Below are 18,870 nucleotides of genomic sequence, written 5' to 3'. Positions count from 1 at the left end.
ACGGCAACGAGGCAGGAAATGACATCACTCCTGCCGAGTCACTCTTCTACCACACTTAATAGCTTCTCAAGGGAGGGGGACAACAGCGAACAGAGCCTTGAGCATGGCGTGCGAAAGACTGCGCAGTGATCGGATCACAAAAACAAAACAACGCTGGAGTTAAAAATAGATTTATTTTTTTCTCAGGGCTTATAGGGAAGGGTTTATTTCATTTATTTATTAAAAAAAAAAAAAAACGAAACAGCAAGGGACCTCCACTCCCAACCTTCCCCCTCCCAATCAACACCTGACCTGAGATGAGCTCACTGTTTTAATGAAGCACCAGGTGCTCTTATAAAGCACATCTGAAAACCACTTTAGGGCAGCAGATTGGTGGGTAGGGCATCTTGCTCAGCGTTGGCACCGATTCTAAACACAAAGGGCAAGTGAGTTTACCAAAGAACCCAGTATCCACATTAATGGCATGACTTCCCTGACTTCCAAAATGACACAACAGCCAGCAATGCAAGTACTTTTATCTACACTTTTATGTTTTAATTGTAGCCAAAGCATGTTTGGCAGTCAGTATTGCCAGAATTACAAAATACAGTCATCAAAAACAGCCTTATAACCCAGCTGTTCAGGAAAAAAAAACAACAGTTGACATTAAATGCCAGCATAAATCTGCTCAGCATGCCAGTACTACATTTACAGCCACCAGACGGCACTTTTGGGCCAATCACATCAACATGTTAGTCGGGGTAACAGCTTCACAGTAGCACCTTACTGGTTACCACAAAACTCAGATACATTCCCACTGAGGTCTTTCACATAAAGAGAGAAACATGAATATTAGCCTTTTAAACTGACCACACATAAACAGGATGTGGGAACCTGCAATGCCATGTTAGTTCGCTTTGCATTCTAGCATTCCTGTAGCACTCTGCCCCCTGGTGGAGGAGAACCAGTATGATCGCTGGAAAAACCCCACGACTACGCTACATCTATTCAAACATGAACGGCCTTGTAATCAACCTGCATGTAAACTGTTAGTGGAGCTCTGCTCATGGCCAAGAGTTTATTATGAGATGTTTTATTTTCTGTGGTTTGAGTAATGCTATTTACGAGAAGCCCATTTTATTCAATGCACTGCAAAGACTATGTATATGACATGATAGAATAGGAATGAGACTGGAGTGTTTACAGACCTTAATTTAGTTTCTGTGCTCCCAGAACTACTATATATATATATATATTCCAAAAAGAATCTGTTTTCACAATAACTGATTGTGAATACTTTCACATGAAATACCATTAATTAATTTGTTCTCTATATACCATTTGAGATGCAAAAAGCAAACTGTTATCTACAGAAGAAGAAAAATCTTTAATACAAAATATTTTGAGCACTTCCAAGATGCATATACACGTACAAACATGCGTTCTGCAGGAACTGCGGCACGGGGAGGTCACGTGACTTTGTGTGCCTTTGATGTGCGAGATGGTTTGCCCTTTCTGACTGCGACTCTGCTGGCGATCTGTTTGGACAGGTTTGCTCCGGGTCTCCTCCCTGCGGCCTGACCTCTGCTCGACGCGGAACAGACAGAGAGAAACATGACACAGGAAAGCAGAGTCAGCACTCGCTCATTACATCACATCGCGTTACCTAACGGCATTCAGCAGACACTCTCATCCAGACTTACACAGACTGCATGGTTTCTACCTACAGGGCATTTATAGAGCTGGAGATTTTACTGAAGTAATTCAGGGGTTGCTCAAAACTACACGGTACAATGGCAGCTACCCAGCTAGGAACTGAACCCACAACCTTTCAGTTACAAGCCCAGCTCCTTAATAATTATGCTACACTGCCAGCCGTATATAGAGGTACCAAGGAGCAACAGTGCTAGACAGAGAGAGAGGGAGGGAAGGAGGGAGATAGAAATTATGTTTGTATGAGAGTGATTTATATGCTTTTCCAGAGCAACTGAATGGGTGTGTGCGTGCCCCTGAGTGTGTGAAAGCATGTGTGTGTACGTGTGCACGTGTGAGTGTGTCTGTGTGCGTGTACATGTGCGTGACTAAGTTTGGGTGTGTGTATGTTCATTTATGTGAAAGGTGTGTGTGTGTGTGTGTGTGCACAGTAAGATGTCCAGTGTTAATTCAACTCTTCTCCAGTGTCCCACATTCAAGAGTGAATTAACACTGTTAGAGTTGAATTAACGTTGGACATTTTATTGTATGTGTATGCATGTATGTGTGTGTGTGTGTGTGTGTATGTGTGCGTGTGTGTGTGCGTGTGTGTGTGTATGTGTGAGTGTAAGTGTGTGTATGTGTGAGTGTAAGTGTGTGTGTGTGTGTGTGAGTGTAAGTGTGTGCGTGTGTGTATGTGTGTGCGTGTGAGTGTAAGTGTGTGTGTGTGTGTGTGCGTGCAAGTGTGTGTGTGTGTGTGTGCATGCGTGTGCGTGTGTGTGTGTGAGTGTGTGCGTGTGAGTGCGTGTGTGTATGTGTGTGTAAGTGTGTGTGTGCACGTGTGTGTGTGTATGTGTGAGTGTGTGTGTGTGTGTGTGTGTGTGTGCGTGTGCGTATGTGTATGTGTGTATACCTGTTCTCTCTGAGTTTGCCACTGTGAGGACACGCCCTGCGCTTGTGCCCCAGGCTGCTGCACGTGAAGCAGCCAGTCTGGCCCCTCCCACAGGGGTGGTCCGGCAGGGCACACCGGCCACACGCAGAGCAGTGGAGCCAGGCTGGGGGGCGGGGAAAGGGGAGGACCAATCAGGGCATTAAAACACACCCCAGGGCAGCTGTCACTCCAGCACAAACACGGTATTGGAGTATCATATGAAATTAAACTCAGACAAGACACATACAACAGTAGGGTTGGTGTGTGCTGTAGATTTAGGGTAGTGGGCTGGAACAATATGTAAAAGTATTAGTGAAGCAATGGCATGCAATATAAATAAATGATTAACTCGCTGTGAGACAGAGAGTGCATTCAAACGGGCAGCAACTATGAACATTACAAATCACATCTCTGCCACACAGGTGACCAACCAATCAGATGGAAGTGCGTTTCTGAAGCTTTAACCGGAGTGACACACAATGTGCCTTGTGCGGCGGCAGGTCTTGGCGCACTCACAGGGTTTTACGCACTTATTACACGGCGCGCAGTGCCTCCACTCCCGCCCGTCCTGAAACCAAACAGAGAGAGAGGGGCACCGTGAGCCTCGGAGCGAGGAGATGAAAGCGCCGTTAGCTGGCGCTAACTCCGCCATGGGCGGACCTTAACGCGAGTCCTCACCCGCCGACGCGGCTCGCCCGTGGAGAACGAGGCGATCCGGAGCTGAACACTGTGATTACCCAGCTGATGAGCGTCTAACCACACGACCGCACCGCGAGATGGGAGGAACAGATGATCCATCAGGAAGGAACAGCCTGCTGCTTTCTCGAGGGCAGCAGTTTTAGGGCAGGTGCCGTGGAGACCCCCTAATCTCCATGCGATACTGACATATAATTCTAGCGGTCCATTTGCACTCCAGCAAACCCAGTTGATGTCAAGATCCGTGCACATATGAAGGACCTTCTTTAAACTTCTATGAGTGTAATAGAAAAAAATAAATTAAATAAAATCCCCCAGGTTTAGGGGTTTATTGTGTAGACATTGTTGTGAAGTTGTTTGGAAAATTTGTCTGTTTACATGAGGTCAGACGGTACAGAACTTAATGTTCTTAAGGGCTGAGAGTCTGTGCTCATTGTGGTTATTTCTGTAGGAAACCATGACGAGTGCCAAACACTCTGTGCTGTATAGGTATGGGGCATGCCATAACCTGGCCCGGGTTGGCATTCGTGCCATCCCAATTTAATTGCTTTTTAAGCAGTGAGCTCAAGGAACTTTAACAGAGAGGAGCGCAATAGAGCAAATACAATATAATGAAACTGCAGTGTAAATACACACTAGTAATAAAAGAGATTGGCAGCAATGGTACACAAGGACAAAACTACAACAACAGATAAACTGGCCAACACCTGTGTGAGAGATCAGATCTGAATTGGTTTCTGGGTGTGTGTCTGTCTGTTTGAATTGTATTTTATACTTTGTGTTGTTTTTGTATCGATTTAATTGTCCACAGTCCCTCTCTTGTATGTATTTAAGACTGTGTCTTATTGAGGAAAATAAAGGCAATAAAAACTATTTATGAAATCTAAAAATGGTTGTGAAAGAAGAAGACAGTGGTGCAGTGGGCAGCACTGTTGCCTCACAGCAAGGAGGTCCCAGATCTGAATCCCGGCCAGGGCCTTTCAGACATGCAGGCTGGGCTACCTGGAGACTCTAAATTGCCCCCAGGTACGAGTGTTAGTTAGTGAATTCTGCGTATGCCCTGTGATTGATTGGAAACCTGTCCAGGTTGTATTCCTGCCTCCCACCCAATGCATGCTGGGATAGGCACCCTGGGTTAGATACTGGATGGATGGACGAGAAAGACAGTCTTAGCTCTCCGTGTTGTAGCGGCGCTTTACCTTCGAGGTGCAGGCGTCACAGACGGGGCAGTGCCGGTTCCCCGAGGACACGTACCTCTCGCAGACAGAGCAGAACCTGCGAAGGGCCCCGACAAAAAGAGTCAGCGGTCACCGGGACAGGAGACGGGATGCTACGACAAAGCGTTTCCACAGAAAGAAAACCAGAAAGCGCCTCGCGTCCACTTTTCGACAGCCTCCGCCACTGCAACGTCAATACAGGCGCTACGCTAATGAAAAAAAAAGATTTCACCGGTCGATTGATTATAATTAGCCATCCAAGGTACCCATTCTGTGTGTGCCCCAGAACTGCGTAGTTTAATTCATTAGAATAGAGAGAGACTACAATGGGCTATTTCAGCAAACTCAAAGGGAGGAAACGCAGCATATTGTCTCTGCGATGACGCCTGTTGACAAAATAATGTGAAATACTGAACAGGAGATGACATTCGGTCTGCTATCAGACTGTGCCGATATGCTCACTGAAGCTAAATGATGAAGTGTAACACGGTTGACTGCCTTATCATTCCGACAGCAGCAAAGTGAAATACTGCATCGATGCAAGATTTGCTGGGTTATCAGGGTTTTTGATATGAAATACTGACTTTAGGATGGTAAATGGACTGCATTTATATAGCGCTTTTTATCCAAAGCGCTTTACAATTGATGCCTCTCATTCGCCAGAGCAGTTAGGGGTTAGGGGTTAGGTGTCTTGCTCAAGGACACTTTGACATGCCCAGGGCGGGGTTTGAACCGGCAACCCTCCGACTGCCAGACAATCGGTCTTACCTCCTGAGCTATGTCGAGCTATGAGCTATGGATTCGGTGGGTTACTTACTCACGTATGTTTTATTTGACAGGGACTGATACGAGTACACCCTGTCATATGGAATTCAGAATTATTAGATTGAGGGTAGCACGGTGGTGCAGTGGGTAGCACTGTCGCCTCACAGCAAGAAGATTTTGGGTTCATGTGTCTCCCTGTGTCTGCGTTTTCCTCTGGGTACTACGGTTTCCTCCCACAGTCCAAAGACATACGGGTAGGTTAACTGGAGACTCTAAATTGCCCATAGGTATGAGTGTGTGAGTGAACAGTGTGTGTGCCCTGTGATAGATTCACGGCCTGTCCAGGGTGTATTCCTGCCTCTCACCCAATGCACGCTGGGATAGGCTCCAGCACCCCCTGCCACCTTGCCTAGGATAAGCGGGTATAGATAATGGACGGATAGATAGTCTCGGGACAGTGGTGATGCGTAACGGTGTGACAGGGGCTCACCTGTACCCCTCGCTCTCGGGCAGAACCACGTTTCGGGGACAGAGGTTGGTGAAGAGCCGGACGGGGGACTGGCGGCGCCCCGTCTTCCCGTGCTTGTAGAGAGGGTGATTGTCATAGTCCACCTGACAGGTCACAGCCAGCACGGTGTGAGGGAGAGTAAGGGTTAGGGTTAGGGTTCGGGAAATGCTAGCAAGAGCAGTCTGAAGCTCTTCGACCTTTCAAACACGCTTACTGGGGTATGACTCAACACACCCTCCAGACCCTCAACACCAGGGCGTGTACGGCATACCTGATAATCCAACATGGAGAAGGAGGGGAAGCATTCCAAGATGCGGGACTCAAAGAAGTAGGGGAAGATCCAGACAATGGGCATCTCCTTACTGCTGCTCTCTGCACCAATCAGAACACAAATACCATTAATAAAAGCCCTCACCAAGGGACACTTAGAATAGAACAGAATAGAATAGCTTTACTTTCCCCAGGGGGAACTTTAAACTGCACATGCTGCCCATGACAACCACAGCTGGATAGTTAGCAAATCAGGTCAAGCTTCTTTCTGAAGGTCATTATAAAGGTTTCAGGACTGGGATTAAAGAGCTGCAACCAGCTGCTACGCTGCAGCACAGAGGAAGATGGCACTGCCACAGAGAAGGACTTTTTTAAGGATAGCCCCAGCTACAGTTTACCCTTCATAATAGGCATTTAGCATTACGTTCCTATCCAGAGCGACTTAAACAGCTGTTGAATTTTTGTTTACAGTAGCATCCATTTATACTGAAGTGATCCAGGTTAAGATACAACGGCAGTGCTCTACCTAGGGAGTCAAACCTGCAACCTTCAGGTTAAAAGCCCAGTTCCTTAACCATTGAACTGCACTCCTGCCCATACAGAGTTTGTCCCACCCAGGAATGGCACTGTTCTGGTAATGGGCCTGTCCCTGCTCCTCTGGCCCCGGGTGAGAGGGGACCTCAAGACCACTGACCTGGACCCTGGAGGGTCTTCCACGTGTTCGAGATTCGGGAGAAACTGTGCGCCAGGGGTTTCACCAGCCCTCCGAATGGTGGGTCGGTCACCATGACAACCTTCTCAGGGCCTTCCTCGCTCAAGAAGGCCTTAAAAACGGCTTCAGCGCCCTGGGGAGTTAAACATCATTATTGTACTACAGAGAATAGTTTTTTATGCCATCAAAATCAAAGTACCACGTTTTCAAAACCAGAAGATCTAGATTCTTACCTCAGGGTTAAAAAAGTGGTGGTTGAACATGTTATAGTGGCAAAATTCCTTTTGGCTGTAGAACTGAGCATACCTGAGGACACAAACACAAGAGATCAGGTTACGTAGCCACACGTCCTCGCTTTCCTTCCCTTCATACTTCATGCCAGATAAGCTCAGAGGGCCTTGGCGTGTTTATCGCACTGCACGGTGGGACTCATTTTACAAGGCCAGAGCTGCAACCACGCAGCACCCCTTAACCTACACGTCTCTGTGACACATCTGTGCAGCAATGCCCCCTGTCCACTCTGTCAAAGCAACACAGTGGAAATGTCTCATGTAAATTGACTGGGCGGGGAAGAGCAAATATTCAACTCTGCATGCAGAGATGATTGACTGCTCCGGCAGATACGCATGGCGTAGCGCTCTGAGCGTGTCTGAGGAGAGGACAGGCTGCAGCACGCTGCCGTTACCTAACAAACCGAGCCCCACCACGCTGCATTCCTGCAGAGGCCAGCGAGGCACAGACAGCTACAGCCCTCCGCACGGTAAGTACCAGCACAGCCTACTGACCCTAGAATTAAATCCACGCGACCACAGAACTTTCTGGGTCGAGAGCAGCGATCGCTTAGGGGTTAACATGAAGCGTCAGGACTCCAGGTCATTCCAGAACTTGTCGTGGACAGAAGTCTGACTCCGGCCGTTATGAGAACCGTTGCAGGACTGGCAGCAGTTCTGCTCAGAAGTCCTAAATTCTCGGTGCGGCACGTGAGGCGGAATGATCCGGAAAAAAAAAAAAAACATTTAGGCTGAGAACTGACTATGGAGTAAGCAGCATGATGAGAAGCTCAGAAGAAGCATATTGCTGTAAAATGGCAGAGCACAGTACAGCACGACCTCATGGGCTTAATATAATGTTCACTAAACCAGAGGAACTAGTTCCTTTTCACTACATGCTCACCGGCAGAGCGCATCCGACACCAAAACAATGAAAGGAGAGATCTCTTCAAAGGCTTTTTACACACAGGCTTACAATCCATAAGCGTACAGATTATGCTGGGAATTTTTTACAAGGTGGTTTAGTCTTTTTTTTCCTGCACTGGTGTGAGATTTCTGTTCTAACCCAGTATTGTCGGTAATAATGAGAGCACATTTGTTCATAGCCAGTAGGTCATTAATGAACCGATGCATTAAAATCAGAAGCCAGTCTTGTAATGAGGGACTCTGTGTGTATGTCTGTTTAGATAGTTATAGTTATGGCACAGGAGGTGAAAAAGATCCCTGCAGTGCAGATGTTGGATGGAGTCTTGTCTGATGGCACAGCTCCCCCTGCTGGCCACATCCCAGACCGGCAGCCCAGCCCCCACCGCTTGCCCCCACAGGAGCTGACAACGGATGAGGCCACCCTGCCTTACCCACGCTCCCCCAGGACACCCCGAAAAACCAGCCGTCCAGCAACACTGTCCAAGGTACAGCACGGTCAAGTAACGTATGCTAATGCTAGCCACATTTACTTCAAAGACAATCATGAGTGAAATGCACTTTGAAAATATAAAAATGAATCTGTAAATTTCACACCTAAATCTATTTACCAAATCCAAAGAAATGACATTCTTGGTGTAAAGCTACCATGTGTATACAAGCATTGGCTGTCAATGTGTCCAATGCTATACATGATTTAAAAAGTCACTGACACGCACTGCTATCTACAGACCTTTGCACAGACTCCAACTTCCCATTTCACTAATGAAATGCAAATGTCCAAATATTGACCATGACTTAGTTCCTGTTCCTGTTTTCTGAAATAATCGTCTTGCTCTGAATAAAGTTTTTATAAATGAAGCACTCTGTTTTGAATAGGATTCAGTTTTTTGGCAATCAAATGTATGACCTCTTCGATGTATCTGCAGGAAGCACTGTCTAGACACTTGGAAGACCTGCAGGAGGAAAGATCCAGAACGGAGGCTCATTTACAGTCTCTAAAGAAAAGGAGTGATGTCTTATCGGTGAGAGGAACACTGGCCTCTAGTGGTCACATCCAGCATTGCTGAGCATAACTCATTCTGCAACTTTCTGCAATATGTCGAATATGATAGGCCAGTGCTACAAGTACTGATACACGCCTTGTATTTAAGTTACTTTGCCCTGAATTACGATTATTTGAAATGCAAGGACCGTCAGACAACAGCTGAGGTTGTAGTCCTTAAGAAGTCAGTTAGCCCTTTAAAAAACACTAATGGGATTTGTAGTTCCAGCTATTTAAAAAAAGCAAGAGAAAAGTCATACTAAGAAAAAGAGTGCTTCTTCAAATAGCTTTTGATGAATGCTCTTAGGGCTAGGGTTCTAATGCTCTCATTTGCCGGGCTCACAGAGGAACGCGGAGGCCATGAAGCAGCAGATCGGCGAGCAGTTCGAGACCATGCAGCAGGCCCTGCAGAAGGAGGAGCAGGCAGCTGTGGACTGGGTGGAACAGGACCGCAGGACGGCCAGCAGTCAGCTCAACCGGGTCCTGAAGGACTGGACCCAGCACCTCAGCCAGGTCCAGAAGAACATCACCTGCGCAAAGAAGGCCCTGGAGCAGGCCGGGACAGAGGGAACTCAGGTCAGCCGGGACCGCCTGGCGCAGCCCCTAATGTTTACATTCACTGATCCAGGGTCAGTCCTTGAGGGCAGTATTTGCACAAACAAGGGCGGCAGTATAGCCAAACACAGGGTTACCCAACCAGGTTCCTAGAGATCTACCATCCCGTAGGGTTTCATTTCAACCCTAATTTGGCACGCCCGATTCTATTAATTGGTGGAAGTGGTGATGTTGGAATTTCCTGTTCCTTGTGCCACTGCGTGGACTTTCTTTCCATCTGTACTTGACTAAGATGCTGAATATGAACATTTTGGAAAAAAAGTGCAAAAGATGATCCACTGACTTCACTTTTTCCTTTTCCTATTGCAGGAGTACACTGGGGATCTAAGGTACAAATCGCTTTTTATTTCCATTCTCTCCAAAGTGAAATATCAGAGCTTGCAGAAATGCGGGCCTTCACACATCCTGTAGAGGTCAGACAGAAAGGGCTTTTGAGCACTTATTTCCCTCGTTTTGAATAAACAGAGCGGAAGGGTTGCCAGCGGTTACATTTGGTGCAAATGATGTTGGGTGGAAAAGTCGAGGCGTTTGAATAAAACCTGAGGAGTGTGATACTATCGCAGCTGTCAGAAGAAGGAGGACGTGGCACAGGAGGGGATCAAGCTGAACGAAGGCAGATTTCAGAGGCTGCTGAAAACACTGCGCAACATTTCAAAGGACCTCCAAGCGCAGCTGCAGCGGAAGAACTTCCTGCTGGGTAATCCTTTCAGCATTCCTTTAATCATCCGGATGAAGCCGATGGACAGCCCTTTCGTGCCCGCATTTACTGGCATCATCATCATCATCATCATCATCATCATCGCTGTACATAATGCACAGTGGCGCTGTTGTCTGAATGGCTCTGACCCGTGCTTTTTCGTTTCAGACTCCACGGCGGTGCGGATAGACAGGCTGGCCTCCAACAGACACATCGCGGTCGGGCGGGACTGCAGGCTGATGTACTTCACCGGCGAGCCTCAGGCCGCGCCGGAGCTCCCCCTGCAGTTCGACAAGGTGTGCTGCGCCCTGAGCTCGGTCAGCATGGTGACTGGGAGGCACTACTGGGAGGTGGACGTGGGCTGCTGCTCGGCGTGGGCGGTGGGCGCCGCCTACGGGTGCATCAAGCGCAAGGGCGCGGAGAAGGGCGCCAAGCTGGGCCGCAACCGCCACTCGTGGTGCCTGGAGCAGCGCGACGGGCGCCTCTCCGCCTGGCACAACGACCACCACCTGGCCTGCCAGGTCCGGGGGCACAGGCCGCTGCGAAAGGTGGGCGTCCTGCTGGACTACCAGAAGGGCCGCCTGGCCTTCTACGACGCCCGCACCATGAAGCTGCTGCAGGAGTTCTCCGCCGTCCTCACGTCAGTTTTCGACAGGGTGCACCACCAGTTCATGGAGCCCGTTTTCCCGGCCTTCCGCTTCTTCAAGCCCGACAGCGGCCAGCTCGGGCCCGATCACATGGAGATCTGCGACTTGCACCTTTAAAGTCACCCTGCAACCAGAATGGCTACTAGCATGCTCTGCGTCTGGCATATCGATGGCATGTATAGTAAAAAAAAATAGGCCAAACACATTGAACTGGCAAAACTGGCAGGGCACAACTCTTCTTCCAACAGAGTGGATTAAAGGTTATATTTCAAATACATTTTTAAAAATATATATATATTTCATTTAGGCGGGAGTGAATTAACCTTGTCTATATTATGTAAATACGCACAAATATTCCACCTTGGGTTTGAACAAAAAAGTGTTGGAAAAGCAGTTCTAAATTCCACATTATGAAGCAAAGCAAACCTACAGTATGCTATGCTCACTTCAAGAAATTAGGTAACTATAACTGTTGTTACTGTATTAACTATAACTTATTATTATAAATACTATAATGCTACTACTGTACCACGGTGATGACAATATCAACGAAGGCAAGCGACCATCTGAGGTATAAAACCAGGGGTGATTCAGAATGAAAACTGTTTTGCTACATTTGTCTTTCCAGCTAGACTGCCACGTATGCAACAAATCTTTGAAATATGCTTGCTTCCCTTTGGGTGGCATGCCAAGGGTGTAACCAGAAGCAGAGAATGTTGCATTTATTCATGTTACATCAAGCAAGTTCGTCCTATCAGTAGCCGTAGTAACAGTGCTCTGCAGTCAAGACATGGCATACAGACAGTCTGGAGAATTTTGCTCTGAATGCAGTGTTTGTGCGTGTGTATGTATGTGTGCATGAGCGAAAAACACACCTGAAATCAATGTCCAGTAGGAGGCTCCTCAGAACTTCCTTTCCTGTTTCCTGGTTGCGGATCTTCATCAGCTCATGGAGTCTGGAGGTCAAATGCACAGAGGAACTCCTGAGGTCGAATAGCACTTTTACACAACAGCATTAACAGCAAGGAGAAATGCCAGATGGGGTGTGAATATGGGATATAATATTGTATGCAAACCAGCCTTTTAATAATAACATGGGTCTCTGATGAAACTGCCTGTTGGTGACAAAAAAAGTATGTTTTTGTAAATGTGGACAATATTTTTTTAGGGTCAAAGGAGGAGGGGTGGGGTCAAAGGAGGAGGGGTGCAATATTTTAGCCAGACTGCTCTGGCTGTATAAATGTATGCCATGTATATCTTTATCTTTGCACTGTATATTGCCTGGTTCAAATGCTTTTGCAACAGAATGTATAAATAAAATGGGATGATAATGTGATGCACATTGTGAGATGGACTATATCCTTAAGAAAAACACCCACCGGGGAGTCCCAACACAGAGCACCTTGCTGAACCCCAAACTGGCCAGCAGGTCCAGCAGGAAGTGGCAGCTGCGATCAGCGAACAGGTACTGCGCATTGCTCTTCTTGTTCTCCAGGGGACACAGCAGCAGGCTCGGCCTCCTCAGACGGGCCACTGTGATGTCATCACCGAGCGCCCTGTGAGTGGCGTGCTCGCTCCACTCATTGGGGAGAAGCAGGAGCTGACAGTCTTGGCAGAACCTCCTCTGGTCCAGGGGCAAGGACACAAACTCCCTGAACCTGGTTTACCAAAAAAAAGTAATTAATCTCACATGACACAGCAGTTCATTAATGTATTACTGAACAGCTTGGTCATTATGTAGTATATTTTGCAGACAGTCCAAAAACTCATAAAATGATTATTCTTATGACTATTCTATTTCCCTGCAGGAAAGTGTGACCTATTGTAGATTTCCTTTCAGGTAGCAATTTACAAAGAAATCTTTCCAACATTTGAAAACATTTAATCTTTGGAGCCATACAATACTGAAATGTCAAATGACATTAAAGGAACATAACCAGTTTTACCCCATGACCATACAAAATGCTCCTGTAAAATGTGTTATAGAAACAACCTATCGAGTCTCCAACATAAATTAAAATCAATTACGTCATTTTTGATTGTGTCTGCAGGAGATATTCCAGTGAGTGCGTTTACCTGGAGCAGTATTCCTGATGAGAATAAGGAGGCTGCTTTGATTGATTTTCCTTCTCTCGGGCCAAGAGCCTAGCCTGGGAAACCTACAGCACAAGCACATATATCCATCTCACAGCCAGCAATGGAATAACACATCACAGCAAACATTACATTGTATTAATTTAAAAGATTGTCCAATCCAGACCAATTTACATGAGGACAAAGCACAAGCTAAATTCAACTGGTTTACAAGAGCAGCAGTGACTACAGAAATGGATAATGAGCACTCTTAAAGCCACTAACCAAACAACAATTAGACCTTATATCAAATATACAGTTAGCGTAATCGACCATCTTGACAAACACATTCAACAACCCTGTTAATTCAGCAGTAAATAAGGAATTAGATACGGGGCCACGTCAGGGATCAGGCAGCCTAGATGCAGGCTGAAGAGGTCTTCAGTCTCCACTGAAAGACAGTCAGTGACTCCTGACAGACAGGACACGCCACCAGGAAACCAATCGAGCGGTGAACTACATCAGTGCGCCTAACAAGGGCAGTCCGGTGGCACCACCTTCTCATCCTCCCACTGGAAGAAGCTGCAGTCTTTTCTGTCTCTGCAGGCGGAGCAGGCGTAGAAGCGCCTGCCCTGCGTCTCTCCCCCTCCGCACAGCTTCTCAAATAGCAGCGTGGGGCCTGAAAGGAGAGGAGCAGCATGCTTAGGAAACGAAAAAGGAAATCACAGTTCTTACCCAGATAACATGAAGCGAATGGTTGTCACATTCTGTCTGGCTGGCACGCAAATCAGTTCCATTTAATCAAAAACAGACACTTATTAAAGCAGCTACGCTTATTTCAATTGCAGTTGCTATAGTATGTTTGGCTACATATACACCATGTCACTCTAATTAATTAGCCACATGCAGAGGCCAGCTGAAGAGATAGCTGACATGTACAGAAGAGACTGTCTAAACACTCAGCATACTGTCCTCATATTGTCCATATTATTATTTTATTTATTTTTTCCCCCCACGCTTATTTGATTTTAGTGTTATGTCCCTTTACTTTTTAAATACTTTTTAGGCTAACTGTCTGATTTTCACTACCAGCAGTTCATGCAGCTACCTCAGTCCACGGTCACCACACAGCTACCTAGCTAGTTGCTAACATAAGCTTTAAAAAATACATGAAGGTCAGACAATGTTGAAATAGATCATGAAAACTAGCAGATCTGCTAGTTCACATGCTTTTCATGGTATTCTACATTAGCCTACAATACTGGTAACTTCGTGTGGATTTTTCACGCACATACCATGGGGACAACATGGTGCTTTTCCGTCTTTAGCATCTATAATCACTTCAATTCCAAACCCTTCGCCATCGGAGAATTCAGAATCCATAGCCAATTCTCGAAATATTCCCGTTACGTAACGTAAAAATATCGTTGTGTAAAAATAAAAACACACTTTCACTATAAACTGACATATCGCCACAACGCCTCCATGACTCTCTGGTAAATCTCTATGGTGTGTCAGTTCTTGTCGCGGATATATGATGTCACATTTCACAGACGATCGTACTACTCGATAATCCTTCAACAAAGCAGAGTGCTTGAATGTTTCTTTCTATCTTTATCAATAATTTTACTCAAGGTTATGTAAAAACTATGTTTGCTTTAATAATCCAAATGGGAAGTGCTTTTTACGAGCGCTTGATATATTTTTGTGTTTACCTTATCACCGGCAGGGGATGGTAAATTCAAAGTTAACTTGGAACCGAGGCTTGCGTTCTATTCCATCGACTAAAATGCGTGTCATTTCACATGTAGGAAGCAAACTTGAAACCCCTCCAAAATGTTACTGTGTGAGCAGTTGCTGCTGTTTGTTTTAAGGAATGTTCTGCCTGACAAAACAATAGCCGGTGGGTGTGTGCGTATGGCAGCACTGAGCTAATCTTTTGGGAATCCTCTGGAACAGATAGATGCTCTTAACGGAGAACTACCCCATGGAAACAATCTCCACCACATAATCAGATTATAAGAATAAATTAGTTGTCCCATCTGTAAGTCAAGAAGAGAGAAATCAGATAAATAACAAAACAATTTGACCTCTACTGCCTTTGGTCAGGATCTCTAGCAGGTGCATCAAAATATTCACCCATCAGCTGTGACATTTTCTCAAAATTAGTGATATTGCATCAGGCTTCTTTGCTTAGCTTTTTGTATCTTTATCCTGCGAACCAACCTACGACCTATGCATTTGACATCACAAATAGCATAATACGTACAGAAGGAATAGCATGTAGCAGCAGTGACATATCCGTTATTCAAGCCTGCAACTCTGTGATTACAAGTCTGATTCCCCAAGCAATGGCAACGCTAAATAACCGTGTACCCCGTTCTTTTTTAGCTAAAAAAGGATAGTATCGCAGACCACTGTGTGGCACAATGCATATAGTCTTTTATATCGTGCATTATGGGCAAGCCAATACTGGACATTTGACATTACAGCCTATTGTACTGTCCCAAGAATGATGCATACTATTATGTCGTACTGAATGCATTACAACGTTGATACCAACTTTTTATACAGTCTATGGTACCAACGTCTTCCTGGGTGTATACAATTGTTACTATGACTCTGCAAGCAAACATCCCATGATTTGGATACAATACAGCTTTGTAAGGCCGTTTGTTTACTTCGCGTTTTGATTCATGGGAGTTGTAGTCTAAATCTGAAGGAGTCAAAAGCGTCAGTTTTATAATCATTATCAACGAAAACTACACTTCCCAGACGCCCGTCCTACGAAATATGCGCAGCGGAGCTGTTAGAACCATTATTTTTCACCTGGCTCTAGCGGTGCTGAGGCAGAGGCGCATGAAGAGTCATCTTGACTTACACCCACAACCAGCCCTGTGCACTTGGATTTGGAGTAGCCTACGCTGGAAAAGAGATCAAATTGTGCGTTTGTGTTAGCGAAGTGGCAAATAAAACAGCCTTACTTGTATTTATTAGATCCCATCAAAATAGTTGATTGCTTATTATTAAACTACATTTCTGAAGATTTTTTTCTCGTGCATCTCCTGCAGGCATCATTAATGTGCAGCGCATATTTGGTGCCCTCGCGGACACAGATGAACGAGGATTCAGGTATATGAATTCTGACAGCGCAGCTATTAAGATGAGCACGGGTAAGTTGCCTTCAGGTTTACACTAACGCAGTGAAACCGTCCGCCCGTCACATGTGTAATCCTCCGAATTCATAATACGTATGCGGCGTTGCTGCCATTATGTTATGCTAACTTCTATTATTTTTATTCAATACTGTTCCCATACAGTTTTTCTTTTTAGCAAAACACCTCTGCTAGAGTATTTCATCTTGTTGCAATGCAGTCTCTCCTTTTGATTTCAGCGGTGGGAAGGTCTTCTATTTATCTTTAACATATATTGGATATCGTATGTAGTGTGATATTTGTCCTATGCAAAGCATTTTAGTAAAGCATATTTAGAATTCACAAAAAAATGAAGACAATAGCCTATATTGGTCTCATTTTCATTACAGTAGCACTGACCAATAACTGGAAGGCTTGCCATTTAGGATTTACCTATATAGTTATAGTTCAGTTAACTGGGCTAGTCAGAATGGAAAAAAGACACATCGAACATGCTGTTTTCTGAGATACATGGTCAGTACCCTGTTACACTAGCTGAAGCATTTGGTGTGTACAGGTAAAATGCAATGTCGAAAGTTGCACTGAATTGTTTGTGACACAAGGTTACAATCACAAGGCTGCTAGGCTGGAGCCATTCCGGAAACAGCTTTCTTAGATCTGTGGAAATAAGGAAAATGAACGCATTCCGCCTTCCTGGTGCCATTCCTACCAGGCAAGCGCAGAAGTGACCTCCTCCCCTTTTGGGAGTGTGTGAAAGATGGCCGTGGTTGCCATGGTGGAGATTCATGTTGCTGGGGTGGAAAATTCATGTCAGTCTGTTAACCTGTCACAGCTGTGTACCATATGATGAAGGCAGTCTATCAGTCTGCTCGGAGTGAACTGGATCAGGTGTGCACTAGATTCTAGAGGTGGATGTTAATGACACTTGTACCTAAACGTCTGTCACACATGTTGCCAGTCAAGCTGAAAGTATCAAATTACATGAGTAGTTTAACATGATTGACTGGTACAGATCAGTGGGTTGCATTGGATTGTGGTTGATTGTGGTTCTACCAGCTGATTCTAAGATACCACTAAGCCTACAAAGTGTTGCTACTTAAGGAACGATTGTTATTGGATTTTAAATGCTGTAGACATTATTGACATGTAACTGAAGAACAGAGGGCCCAGGTTGATTTTACAAAGAACACAGACTTGATTTTTTTGTTAACCAATGCTACCCAGATGCTATGCAGACTGACTGATATATAAATCATCTGGATGGCACATCCTAATCACTGATCCCCCAACATCAATTGATCCACACAGATCAGATCAGATACAGATGAGTGAACATGTACCATGGCAATTTGGCATTGATTCAGAAAGAACAGCACGGGGAAAGAACCGAGCTTAAGGTCTTTGCCGCCATTGAACCCACATACCTACCATTTTTGACATCTGACTGGCTCGAGTCACTCAGTGCTGTGAATACCATTTATTTTTAAGGGACTCGTAAAGAACTGACACCTCTGGCGGGCTCACAGTACCCACAGAGACTGCTGTCGTTCTGTTTTCTATTCAGTTGTACTGACAGGCCTGTATTTCCTCTGAGTTTCTCTGGGAAGCTGTGGTGATGTCAGTGTTTAAATGCAAATGGGGCCTCGTTTAGAGCCGAGAAACAGTGGATTTCTGTGCTGCAGCTTGTCTCCACACTGTTGTGCTGTGATTTGCTGTCCGGGCAGGCCAAAATCCCAGCACTGCTGCGATTACCAGGAAAAGAGATGCTCTGACACAGGCCCAGTAAAGAAGGATTGAGCACCGTGTAATGAAAAGACTGATTGGCAAGACACAGGCAGTGAGGAGGGGGAAAGCGTGGTGATGGGTAAATTTGTGTTCATTTCACCATGGCGATGTAAAATAGACATTGCATATTAAGATCCCTATTGTGGCATGTCATTGCACTGAACAGTGGCCTTTTATAATATGAGAACTGTACCATAGGTGTTGCGTTTATATATGCACGTTGTTATGTTAATGAAGTAATCCTTTGAAAGAATCACCTGTTTAATTATGATGTATTATCTTGATCATAACACATGCAGTTATGGAGATGAATACATACAGATGAATATTTTTCTTGAGAATTGGATCCATCGCTTATTCTTGCGCATCTGTTTGATGCGCTCCACACACAGTACTGTGTCCTGATCAGAGTCCTCACAGTTCGTGTTGGAAAGATGGGGCGGTTGTATTGTTCGTTAGGGACTTTCTCCCTGTGAAACTCAACAGCGTCAGTTGCAGTCAGGGGACTCGATGTCAGAACTAGTGGGTGCGCCTGTGAGAGCTGTGCATGCATTCAACAGAGGAGAAGCTTTCGCTGTCTTGTATGAATCTGTGGCATGCTGACACATCCTGCCACTTTCCTATCCTCTCTCTGCCTCTTACCAGAAAGCTTTCCACAAGCTTACTTTCATTTAGGTGAGGACTTGACTGTGTGCGAGAGGGTAACACAGCTCAGCAGGCTGTCAGAAGGTGGGGAATGAGTGAGGAGACTCAACAATGCGATTAATAATCCGTTTTCTCACAAAACACACACACACACACACACACACACACACACAAAGGTAATTAACTCACTCCTCTGCAGGCCCACAGACACACACACACACACACACACATTAATTAACTGTAAA

General features: G+C 45.5%; 2 protein-coding genes across 18 annotated transcripts in view; one reads left to right on the top strand and one right to left on the bottom strand.

The window, feature by feature from the left end:
• Window positions 1-509: 509 nt before the first annotated feature.
• Window positions 510-15,691, bottom strand: zcchc4 (zinc finger, CCHC domain containing 4). Of its 4 annotated transcripts, none has more exons than XM_035425219.1 (13): window positions 15,604-15,691; window positions 13,598-13,719; window positions 13,044-13,126; window positions 12,347-12,625; window positions 11,843-11,950; window positions 7,004-7,076; window positions 6,753-6,903; window positions 6,060-6,160; window positions 5,771-5,892; window positions 4,498-4,573; window positions 3,119-3,170; window positions 2,585-2,726; window positions 510-1,563 (listed from the first exon to the last, which is right to left on the bottom strand). In XM_035425219.1, the coding sequence occupies exons 1-13, from the start codon at window positions 15,674-15,676 to the stop codon at window positions 1,449-1,451; spliced, it is 1,497 nt and encodes a 498-aa protein (XP_035281110.1). In that variant the 5' UTR covers window positions 15,677-15,691; the 3' UTR covers window positions 510-1,448. The 4 variants fall into 4 exon arrangements, with proteins under 4 accessions (XP_035281110.1, XP_035281111.1, XP_035281113.1 ...); XM_035425220.1 differs by having other exon boundaries at window positions 11,843-11,923; XM_035425222.1 differs by lacking the exon at window positions 15,604-15,691 and adding an exon at window positions 14,336-14,576.
• Window positions 15,692-15,847: 156 nt separating this feature from the next.
• Window positions 15,848-18,870, top strand: part of ablim2 (actin binding LIM protein family, member 2) — an 85,196-nt gene continuing 82,173 nt past the window's right edge. For 13 of the 14 annotated variants that reach the window (XM_035425217.1, XM_035425211.1, XM_035425205.1 and 10 more), the window contains exons 1-2: window positions 15,848-15,983; window positions 16,112-16,213. In XM_035425217.1, the coding sequence (XP_035281108.1) occupies window positions 16,177-16,213 (37 nt within the window). In that variant the 5' untranslated portion in view covers window positions 15,848-15,983; window positions 16,112-16,176. Of the gene's footprint in view, window positions 16,214-18,870 lie in introns of all 14 variants that reach the window. The other variant, XM_035425202.1, reaches the window with a different exon arrangement.

The sequence above is a fragment of the Anguilla anguilla genome, chromosome 7 (genome assembly GCF_013347855.1).
Source record: "Anguilla anguilla isolate fAngAng1 chromosome 7, fAngAng1.pri, whole genome shotgun sequence".
Lineage (NCBI taxonomy): Eukaryota > Metazoa > Chordata > Actinopteri > Anguilliformes > Anguillidae > Anguilla > Anguilla anguilla.
Note: the sequence above shows the minus strand (reverse complement) of the source record. Positions and strands in the feature narration are given on the sequence as shown.